General features: G+C 41.4%; 1 protein-coding gene across 10 annotated transcripts in view; it reads left to right on the top strand.

Moving 5' to 3' along the window:
- Positions 1-12139, top strand: part of MAP7 (microtubule associated protein 7) — a 163537-nt gene that overhangs the window by 88992 nt on the left and 62406 nt on the right. For 7 of the 10 annotated variants that reach the window (XM_048226102.2, XM_057311021.1, XM_057311018.1 and 4 more), the window contains exon 2: positions 10934-11032. In XM_048226102.2, the coding sequence (XP_048082059.1) occupies positions 10934-11032 (99 nt within the window). Of the gene's footprint in view, positions 1-198; positions 503-10933; positions 11033-12139 lie in introns of those variants that run through there. The other 3 variants (XM_057311023.1, XM_048226103.2, XM_057311022.1) reach the window with 3 other exon arrangements.

Consider the following 12139-nt stretch of genomic DNA (forward strand, 5'->3'; position numbering starts at 1 on the left):
TGAAAAGATTTCATGAGAAAGAGACCCGAGCGGGGCCAAGAGAGATGGATTGGACTCTCTACCATGCTAAAATGGCGGATGCATGACCTTCTGTGTTTGTCAAATCCCAAAACAGCACTCAGAGTGAGCTCTTTGAACTGTGGACTTTGGGCGATAATGATACGTTGTGAACTGTGGACTTCGGGTGATAATGATATGTCTGCGTAGGTTCACGGATTGAAGTAAGTGTACCACTCTAGTGCAGGATACTGATTGTGGGCGAGGTTGTGTGTATGTGGAGGTGGGGGCATGTGGGAACGCCTCTGAACTCGCCAGTCAATTTGGTGTGAACCTGAAGCTTCTGGAAAAAATAAAAGCTATTAAAAGACAGAAGGAAGGTAGGAAGGAAGGAAAGATAGATCAGATTTAAACAGTTGAAGAGATGGTGAGACTGGTGATCCCACAAAAGGGCAAAAACGAGCAAGGACACAGATGAAAAGTGACTGCAGCATAGGGCAACGCGGTGAGATGGGCTTGCCCCTAATTTTCAACAACCTTGAGGTTAAACACTCCCTTGTTAACTCAAAAGGAATTGGAATAGTCTTCACCTTCCATTATTTACCACTCATTCCTATTGCATTTTTCTCAGTTTGCCTAAGAAAATTTAAAGTCAGGTATTTTACTGTTATGTTGTGCAGAGGAGAAAGAGTTAATTATTCTGCACTTTGTGTTGTGTTGTGTTTCAGAGATTAAACTCAGTTGATTAATATTCATAAGATTAAGATGACACTCATTTCTTTGCAAAACTGTTATTTAAAACTGTTGTTTATGTGGGAATTTAAGAACTATACGTCTTCTACTTTAATCATTCTATTTTGCATTTAAGTATGAAAGCTTTTCTGTTGTGTGGCCTATAGTAATCATTTTGTAAACATTGGTATTAGCAATTTTAGTTTTCTTCTTAAAAGTAAATCATTATCCTGCTAAAAGTAAACGCACCTTCTTTCAGTTGGTTACTTTAAGCAGAGTAATGAAGTTGGGTTCTAATTATTTTTCCCCAAGTTATTTAAATAGTTGATTTTAATTACACATAGAATTTAATTGAATTCGGTCTAATTTGATAAACTCCCTATCCAGCTGTTGAAACTTAGAAAATTAGCTACCGTCTCCGTAATCTACCATTTCTCAGTGTAGATGGAAAACTTTTCATATGGTTAGGCTTTCGCCCTCCTTTCTGTATTTTGCCCTGATCTTTGCTTAGTCATAAACATTATTCATATTATGGAGCAGAGCTCATTTGTACAGTAGCTAGCATTGTGACTGGTGATAAATCACCGAGAAGGTCCATCACCCGTGGGGATGAAGAGGCTTGCCTTTTAATCTGGTTTGTATTAATGCAGGTGGAAGATACAGCCTTTTCTGTTCTATTTATAATGTTGCCATCTGGCTGAAGGAAGGCTTTTGCTTGTTTTATTTATTTGTTTTTAGATAAAAGTGTTTTGGGTTGGATTTAAAGTGTGTGATGTTTGCTCCTGTCAGCTAACTGTATCCGAAGGAGTTTGTACCATGAATCAGGTAGCTGTTTTTATCGGTAAACAAAACAGCTAAAGAAGTGATTCCCAGTCACTTATACACAAAAAAAATATATGGGACACGTGCTTTTCTAAAATACGATTTTTTTCATTTGAGCTGAAATAGATGTCTGTCTCTTTAACGGATTACCAAAACAAATCTATAAAATTGCTTTGGGGAAAATGTTGGGGTTTCCAAATCTCTCAAAGCTGAAATGCTTGTTTTGTAGGCTTTCTGGTATTTCCAGCCAAGGCTGTAATGTTTTCATGCCTCTTCCCATGCAGTACAGGCAATATTCCGTTGTATTTGGAGTCTGTCGCTCTAATTCCTGTGATACTCACTATAAGTGATTCTGAGCAGACCTTGCTATTTCATAGCTGCAAACGCAGTCATTTGATTTTGAGGCTTGCCTGATGTCATGTCAAAACCATCCCAGAATTACACTGTTTTCTGGTTTTTTTCCTGACATGGAGCGAACATGACGGTCATCTGACAATTTTGGTCACCTTTTCTCTACAATCTTAACAGCCATCAGAAAATGAGCAAATGTACACTTTTTCTTTTTACTTGTCATGAATACGTTTTCTTTCTGGGCCTTTGCCACAGTTCGCTCAGAGCACACCACCCACCCTCCAGCCGTCCCTCATTCCCTTCTTCAAGCATTTCTTCAGTGTCACATAGCTGCCAGATAGTGAGCTCTGCATTAAAGATGGAGATCCTAAGGGTGAAAAATCAATGGGCCCTGCCCTCAGGTTGCTCTGGTTGAGGAGAACATTATTTCAGAACTGCACCTGACCAAGTGTCAAAGACAAAATGCCTCAAGCTCCATTTAATTGGAGAGCGTCTATGGTTCTTTAAGCTCAAAACAACAATGGCTGTGATTACAGCTCTTTGGAGGCAAACAAGTAGCCCACTCCTTATCCCTTAAACGTATTCTGGTAACCTGTTTTGACAGAATTATCTTTTGCTGTTATTTAAGTAATATTTGTGCTATTCCTGTCATCTGTAATTTAACCAACAGAAAATGGAATTTTTGGTAAAAAGTTATGGTTATGTCAATATTTTTGACATGGACATGTCAGCGCACCTGCCTCAACTTTCCTTTGGAAGTTGATGGACTATAAACTATTAGTAAATGACTCTGTGTGTCTGTCCCATTCTTCATGCCTTCGCGTTATGGCTAAAGATGAGGGATAGTGTTTCTGGTACATTCCGTTCCATGGATCACATAACTGTACACAATGCTGGATTGTATTTATAAAATCAATGTCTTTGTGTTGGGTTTGTATTATCTCAGTATTGGACAAATTTCTTTGTCTTTTGGTTGACTGTCCCTTTCTATCACGGTCATAAATTTTTCATTTTTTTTATTATGCAGAAATGAAGTAATCAGAAAGTGACTCTCAGTCACTGTTCATTGTGGCTAATAAGCTCCCCCTAAACTTAAAAGTCTCCGCGTGGTCTTGTAAGCCTCTAGTGCAATCTGTCGTCGCCACCCAGTCGTAACTTTTTGTTCTATCTGGAGAGCACAAAATACAAAGAGTAAACTTTGAATTGTTTCTCTCAGAATGAATAAGGATGAAATGGGAGACTCTGATACGCATTATCAAATGTTCTTAATCGCGTTTGTTTTCGCAGCAAGAAACGAGGAATAGACTGTTGAGTAAATGGTTCCTCGTTCCTGCTGCTACGGCAGATTAAACGTGGCTGGATTTTAGACCGTACCACAGAGTGGATTTATTCGGCGTGGAAGGGCAGGTTAGAGTCCGCACTGTTTCTCAGCATCCGTAGTTGCATGTCGCCAGGGCACAATGCCTATAAATTTGCATAGAGAGGTGGCTGCTTCCCTATCCTGTGGCGATCCGTGGAAGATGAAAGACACCACCGAGCCCCTGCCCACATTTTATTTCCTTGACCCTCCTGCAGAATGACCTTCAGAACACCCCACTTGTTTCCCAGCCGGCACGTTTCCTCCATTCTGTGTTTCCTCGTCCTACCCGCTGCCCTTGCTCCACGGGGTTGGTGGCTGGGACCCCATTGCCCGCAGGGTTTGAAGCAGAGGAGACGCTGGGGGCATAGGGAAGTCCCTGTGTCGTGCCACCTCGTCGTCCCGGCTCCGTTATGGACGGACGGCCACACTGACGACTCTTCTGGTTCTGTGATGCTTCGGCAACAGGCACAGTTTTCGCCCCGGTCACTGGAGTCACTGTTTTCCCTTAAGCATCAGATGCTTATCTCTTGGTACCTATCAAGGGTAAATGGGAAGATCTGAAAAATTATTAAATTATACAGAAAGCAGAAGTCTTAAGATATCTGTTTTTAGCCTGGTTTCCTTTTATTGTGTTCATTAAGATGATGAGCTCTTTCTACATATCCTTCCAGCAGGCTTGTTACAGGCTTCACTTGGGGTCTACCCAGCTTCCGCTGAAGCTGGAGTAGCCCCCCGCCAGAAGTCCCACACACTCCAGTGACTTCCACTGCCTTCAGGGTAAAGTCCAAACTCTTGGAATTCAAGGAGGCATTGACCTCAGCCTGTTTGTCTGATTTTCAGCTGCCTACCTTCTTCAACCCGCTGTTCCGACTACACACTGCCCTGATTATCTTTTTTTTGTTTGTTTTTAATTGCATAAGTAGTTTTGCTTATGGCATCCCCCAGCCTGAAGTATTCTCTGCTTTACTCTTCACTTTCACAGATTCTCACCTCTTCAAAATCTTTTTGCAATGAAGTTTTATATCCCTCCTACCCCCTTAGCACTTTCTCTCACCTCTGAATCTCTATGATACTATCTGCATCACCTATTTGGTTATCAATCCTCTATGATATGTTGATTTTTAAAAAACTAAACTGATCCATTGCTACAATTTCATGCGTTTTCATATTGTCTCCTCCAAAAGTTAACAAGCATCTTGCAAGTAGATGTTGTATCCTTGGATCTTTGTGTTCTTAGTGCACAGCACAGTGGCTGGCCCGTGAGAGAATCTGTAAATGTATATTGAAAAAATTATTTAGGGGCTCCTGGGTGGCGCAGTCAATTAGGTGTCCGACTCTTGGTCTTGACTCAGGTCATGATCCCAGGGTCATTAGTGGAGCACAGAGTCTGCTTGAGATTTTTATCTCCCTCTCCTTCTGCTCCTCCCTCTTGTACTTGCTCTCTCTCTCTCAAATAAATCTTTAAAAAAAAATTTTTTTAAGAAAAAATTATTTAACATTTCTGAGCCTGGGAATATAGTGGTTCCATTGATACTATAACAAAAAGATTAGCCTCGGGGTTGGCTGACTTTGTGAGGACTGTTAGTTCACCTTTTGACATAGTTTCCAGTGATCACAGAGAAACAGGAGCATATATTCGCTAGAGGTGGGAGACAAACTGTATTTGAGAGAGCTTATTTATAAATGCACTTGAAAATGACTGATGTAGAGAGCGTGCTTCGGGCTATAAGAGGAGACATCTTTTCTGAACAGAAGAGAAATTACTGGGAGAATCAGAAGTTCCAAAACACAGTTTGAAGGAGTAACCTAGAATTAAGGGTTCAGGAAAGGAAAAGTGGTAGAAGGAGACCCATTAATATTTCTTCCCAGTACTGAGCACACGGTGTCCCCTGAGTCAGGTCCTGTGTGAGCAATGCCAGTAGGAAGAACACCGAGGGAAAGCAGGAAATTGAACCCAGGTTTGTCTAGTGCCAACTCCCATGAGTTCCGTCATTCCTTTGATCTCACATACGACTATGAGGAATTTAAACTGAGAAGCTCTCCATCCTGTGGAATAATCAGAAGAGTCATTGGAGAAGGTTGCATTATGGCCTTATTCTAATGCAAATTTCATAACTAAGGTTGGATAAAACCTTTAAGATCGGTGTTACAATACTCCTGGCAGCTCTCTTAGAATAAAATTTAACTGTCAAGTAAATCAACAAAAGAATGATAAAGTAGAAAATTTTAGGTGAAACAAATTGCCTGAAAACTCCTCTGTAATCACTCTCTGTTACGTTTTTAAACCAATGACATTCTTCAATTGCCATAACAGTTGTTCTGCAGCCAAATTTTTCAACCAAGTGATTTGTTTAGTATGTCGGGTGTCTGTCAAGACCACCCCAGGCTCTGTGATTTACTAGGAAGACTCAGGACTCAGCATGGAGTCAGACTCGTGGCTGAGATTTATTGGAACAAAACCAGGCCTTCCTAAGGAGAGCCCTCTGATGCCTGCTGTGTGAAGTCTTTTCTGCACAGGTAAACTGACACTAGTACGTTGAGACCTATGAAGTTGCAATGTTTCACCCACTTTTTACTCCAAAAATGGCAATTGCTGGGACGCCTGGGTGGCCCAGTTGGTTAAGCGTCTGCCTTCAGCTCAGGTCATGATCCCAGGTGGGATCGAGTCCCACATCAGGCTCCTTGCTCGGTGGGGAGCCTGCTTCTCCCTCTGCCCTTCCCCGTGCTCTCTGTCTCTGAAATAAATAAGTGAAATCTTGAAAAAAAAAATGGCAATTGCCTGTGGTTCAACGTCGCAGCAAGAAATGAGGAATAGACTGTTGAGTAAATGGTTCTGTCTTCTAGTTTACTCTCCCCCAAAGCTATTTGTGCACGCTGAGCTGCATGTCTGCCAAGTCCAACTGAACAATATAGCAAAGAGGAACCCGTATGGAGCTGGGCCTAATGGCTAAACTCTATTAAAAATAGTGACAGAAAGGGACACCTGGGTACCTCGGTCGGTTTTGTACCCGAGTCTTAGGTCGAGCCCTATGTTGCACTCAGCACAGAGTCAGCTTGAGATCTCTCTCCCCTTCTTCCTCTGCCCTTCGCCCCACTCATGCGCGTGCACGTACTCTCTCTCTCTCTCTCTAAAATAAATCTTTTTTAAAACTAGTAACAGAAATACATTATCCTTGTGGACATCAAGACCACATATCATTCAGTGAGATTTCAACTCAGGATGGTTCCTAAAATTGTAATCCTAAGTGTCTTAGGAGAGTAAGCTTTTTTTTACTAAATTAAGCATTTGTTGAACCAATTATTCTGATCAGTTGAAAGAGACTCTGCAACCAGACCATAGAGCCAAAAATAGAAACAAAGCAGTGAGAACCCGTGCCCTTTATGGGAAGACAGGGCAAGGAATGCAATGACTTGTAGAGGATGTGGATTTTCGAGGCTCATTTGTGGCACTTACTGGGGCTGCAGGATTTTTACTAGGTGAAAGCTCCAAATGTCTGCCATCTCTGTATTTGGTTTCAGAGCGGTTTAGAGAGAGACTGAGCCGCAGACCACAAGGGTGCTTCTCTGCCTCCTTCCTCCTGTCTTAAACACTCTCACATGTGGCACTAATGGAATAAAGCTTTCAAGCTAGCAGGAAGATCAATAGAGATTGCATAAAGCCAGCAAAGACTTACTGAGCCTCGTGGTACATGACTCAGTTTTCTTTATAAAAAATGAAAGAGATTCAAATTAATACCGGAAAGTCACCTGAGTCATTTAAAAAATGGTGTTTTTTAATGGTGAAATAAAAAATAGTATATTCAGTCCTGTCTGCTAGTTACCTAGGATTTCCAGTTTTTGAAATGTTGTAAATCTTAAATAATTACTTTTATCGTGTTCTCAAGTAGTGAAATTCCCTGTACTTTGTTTAAAAAAAATAATAAGATTTTATTTCCCATTATTATAATGGAGGGTTTGAGGTTGTTTTGTTTTGTTTTGTTTTGTTTTTTAAAGCTCATATTTACTTAATGCAATGGTAACTTGAAGGGCATTCAATTTCCTGAAACTGTCATCTAAGTCCCGGAAACACTGAGGATTACCTCTTCCAAAGCCAGGTTGTACCCTGAAAACCATACCAAAAGCCCAGCCTACCTGAGGGCCCCCAGGAGGTATGACTGTAGCTGAGCTGGAAGCCTCTGAAGGCAGCAGCTGAGCCAGACTTCGCACCCAGGACCCTGTCACCAAGTTGACATAGGTTTCCTTTCCTCATTAGGGCTGCATGAGCAAAGCCCTGGGGAAATAGAAACCCAGTTTCCCACATTTGTGTAGGGAATAAAGAGAGAGCCAAAAAAAAATGCTTTCTACCAGTTATTGAACCCTGTGTAGCAGGCCCAGTGCTCTCATTAATTTTCACAAGCCTGGAAGTAAGTGTTGTCCTTCTTTACAGATGGGAAAATTAAGATGGACAGGTAAAGTGATGTGCTGAGGATTCACACCCCGTTTAAAGGCACAGCCAGGTCAGCTGACTCCAAAGCACACACAACCTCCTCAAAGCTTCCAAACACACTGCTACACCGTGCCAAGTACCACAAGTGCCATGGTTGAGGGAGGTCTGGGACCTCAGTGGAAGAGCAAAAGAGAGAAAAGGGATGTGTTGAACACCTGTTGTGTGCTAAGCTCTATGGCAGGTTCTTCCCATGCATCTTCTCCATTAATCCTCCCATCTCCCCAGCAGCCCTAGGAGGGAGGCCGTATCCCCCCCACCCAGAGAGGTCAAGAAACTTTCTGAAGGTCACCTGAGCCCAGATCTGTTTGAGTTTATGTCTTCCGTCTTATCAAAATAGTGTTAACCAGAGAGGTTTTTGGAGAAATAAAGATTCTTACAGTGGCGGAAGGAAAAGCCGACTGATAGAAAAGTGGAAGGATAACCTGAAAACTTTAGGTGAATGTCCAACCTAAAGGGTAGACATTAACAGTTATTTATCATTTATAACTATTATAACAATATATAATCTTGAGCTAAACAGACTGACCATTTTTTAAATTACGTTTGCTTTGCTAAATTAAGCTGTCATTTTTACATGAGCATTAAAAATTTTAAGATTTTAAATGTGTCTTGTTATGAGTAGGACCCAGAAGATCTTCCGGGATAGCATTGAATTCCTGAGATCCAGATGATAAGAGGGCCAGCAAATAGATGTTCAGCTAGAGCAGATCCAGTAGAAGTCAGACGTAGATGAATTGGGATTCAAGTAACCAGACCTCTAGTTTAATTCAAGTGTATTTTTTACATTTGAATTTCAAGATGATAAATTATAGCTCCCCCCAACCGCCAAAAAAAAAAAAAAGCTTTTATCAGGGATTATTTGGAAAAGTCTCTTGGATTGAACATGTGTTACAGTCTTTTTAATCTCCTTCATGGTGGACTGTTACATAATGTTCAGTTAGGATTGATGTTTGTTGTCAGGACCTGGGGGCCCTGCGGATGTGCAATCACCAGAGAAAGATTAAATTATGTCACATATACCAAGGCAAGAAAGAAATGAATACATTTGAAATATATTCTACACTAATGGTTCTAATTCTTTTTCAGGTAACTAAAAGTAATAAGTAGCAGATCTATAAATAGCTTACTAATTAAGGCTTTCCTTCTTGTGTGCTACAGGTAGCTACGTAACAAAAAGAAAATTATAATCATATACTCCAAATATGTGATACATTCTTCCTTCTGTTATGTTTCTTAACAATTAACTTCTTTATGAGCAATTTTAATAAGATTGACTTGCAGAATAAGGAGAAAGATTGTTCTCTTTTTAAAAAAATATTTATTTTAGAGAAAGAGGTCAAGCACAAGCATGAGTGGGACGGGAAAATGGAAAGGGAGAGAGAATCTCAAGCAGACTCCCCGCTGAGCACAGAGCCTGTCACAGGGCTCGGTCTCACAATCCTGAGATCATGACCTGAGAAATCAAGAGTCAGACTCTTAACTGACTGAGCCACACAGGCATCCCATTATCTACAATTTTCCATGCTAATATTATATGTGATTGAGAGAGAGCCACAAAAAATCAGTGTATTCCTTATTTAGAGGTCAAAGGTAAATTTAGGGAATTTTTTTTTAGTAATTTCTTCTTAGTACATCTTGGGAACAGTTTTTAAATTTAGTCTTCTTAAAGCATAATTATTATCTCACCTTTTCATGTTCAAAAACTTGAGCAAATAATTCCTATTTTCTAGATCATGTCCAATTTCCTTAGCCTAATGGAGAGAGAATGTGTATTGTCAGGGGCAAGGGCTGCAAACAAAGCCCGGGAAGGAGTGCAAAGTGCTGAGTGGTGGAGGTGCTATTTTAAACAATTCAAGGGGATTCTCTAGTGTCTTATTTGAGCAGAGACCCAGAGGAAGTGAAATCCACGTGGGTGTCTGAGATGAGAACGTTTCAAATCCATGCAAAGTTCTGGGATGGACTAAGTCAGGATGACCAGACAGACTAATTAAGAGGGAAAGGGGTACCTTGTGGGCCATGATGGAGACCTTAGGTTTTACTCTGAGCAGGATGGGAGCTTCTGAAGAGTTTTGAGTGGAGGAGTGACACGACTTGTGTTTCAAGGGGATCACTCTGGTTGCTAAGATGCAAACAGACTAAAGGTGGTCGGTGGGAGGATCAGAGAGACTGAGTAAGAGGATATTGTAGTCACACAGGGAGCGGATGATTAGAAAGGCAGCAGGAGAGGTGGTAAGATGTTTCATGAGGTAGAGGTGAAAGAACTTACTAACGGACGGAACATGAGGAGGGACAGAAGTGAAGGATGAGTCCAGGGTTTGGGGCATGATCAGCTGCAAGGGTGGATTTGCCTCGGTTGGTGGAGAAGACTGGGCAGAGCAGGTTCTAAGCACAGAGTGGGAGGCAGGGAAACTCATGGGCTTGGTTTTTGACGTGATTAGTATCTGACAGTAGCAGACATCCTTTAAATATCCTTTGAAAATACATTGATGGTAATACAGGTAAAGGGACATCTGGGTGGCTCGGTGGGTTGAGCTTCTGCTTTCGGCTCAGGTCAGGATCTCAGGGTCCTGGGATTGAGCCCCGCATCGGGCTCCCTGCTCTCTCTGACAAGTAAATAAAATCTTAATAAAAAGATTTAGGTAAAGAAAGTAATATGTTTAAAGTATGGGATCCTGTACTTGACATAACCGGAGAACTACCTGGTGTTTCTGCCCTCCATTCCTTTTCTAGCATGCATTTCCCTTAGTCTCTTTAATAATCTTTGTTATGGAACTTTTGTCAGAGGCCTTTTCAAAATCCTAGTAAATTTTATGACCTGGCTCCTTTCTGGTGACCCACTTGGTTATGTTCTTGGGATTTTGGGTTCCTAATGCAGGAACTTTCTAAGAACTAAGATCAGAGACTTTGGATACCAGTCATGCTTCCACAGGCTTGCTTTATATATAAACTGGGACCACCCTTGAACAAGCTACTGCTGTAGGATCGATTGAGCCACAGCCCTTCGGTTTTGGATGTGTCCTTCCCACTGAACCGGCAAGAGTTGTAAAAGTCTCATCTTTTTATTTGCTGAATCTGGCCTACTACCTGATACAAAGGTTAACAGTAAATGTTGAATAGGTGAATGTTCCTGAAATCAATTGTAAGAAACTAAATGTGGTCTCTTCTCTTTTGTCTCATTTGTACAGCGCCTGAAAGCTACAAAGTGCAAGATAAGAAAACCACTGCCTCCAGCCGTCCTTCTGCTGTTTCGGGACAAAATAGCAACCACTCAGGAAATAAACCAGGTACTGTGCATGACATTTGCTATAGAAAAAAAGGTTATCCCTAAAGCCTTAAGGCATGCTGGAAGTTAGGAGAGCTTGGTTCCAGTCCTGCTACCAAAACATAGACAACTCATACTGGCTTGTATGAGTTTAAGTCCAAGAACCTCTTAAAGCCTTGATTTTCTCTTTTTAAAATGGAGATTCAAACACATGCCCTGCTTACCTCTCCGAATCATTTTGACAATCGGTGAGATGACGCATGTGGGTGCGTTGTTTACTGTCAAGCAGTGTATAAGACGTAATCATTTTCCTATGCTTTTTTGAAATGATGCCTACGACACAAGTTTTTGTACCTGTGTGCCCAGCGTTATTGCATACCTTTTTTGTGACATTTTCGAAAGCCATTTAAGGAAATCTTCACACATAGCAAAGCTGGTACAGAATTATGTTTTTGTTCTCTATTGTCTGCAATGATTGTACACCTACACAGTAATTTCATTTAATAGCCTGTGATTCATGGTCTGTTCCACTCAGTGATACAAAGTAGCAAGCAGCCTGTAAACATAAACAAGTTGAATAGACAATGCAGTTGCTTCCAGGTATCCAAGGGCCATTGTGTGGTCCTTGGGAGAGACCAGTGTCCGGTATGATGGTAAACAAGCAAAGGGACGCAAAGGTAAATTGATTCCCCCCATGAGGGCCTTGGAAGCCTACTTCATGCAGCATCCAAGACCGGAGTCACTCAAGAACAGTGAATCAGTGAGAATAAAGATGGAAATAACTCTTCCTAGCCTCAAAGAAAACATCCCCCCATTATACTAGTTTGGGAGGGGTGGCGGGGTTTCCATGTGGGAAAAGATCTTAACAGAGCAGATAAATCTGGCTTGTTGCTTAAAAGAAGAACAACGAACAAGTACTATTGCACGGACCGCATTGCATGAGCAACGAGTAGTGGAAAATGATGTGTAGTTTCAGTGGAATTTTAATTAGCAGGCTGAGATTTCCTACTTAGTTTGCCTTTGCATCCATTCGTTCAGCCACCTACCTCTCAGCCACCATCTACTACTTACTGAGTAATCGGCCTGTGCCTGGGACCACGACAGGTCCTGGATGAGCAGAGCAAAGGCC

The sequence above is a fragment of the Ursus arctos genome, unplaced genomic scaffold (assembly GCF_023065955.2).
Source record: "Ursus arctos isolate Adak ecotype North America unplaced genomic scaffold, UrsArc2.0 scaffold_13, whole genome shotgun sequence".
NCBI lineage: Eukaryota > Metazoa > Chordata > Mammalia > Carnivora > Ursidae > Ursus > Ursus arctos.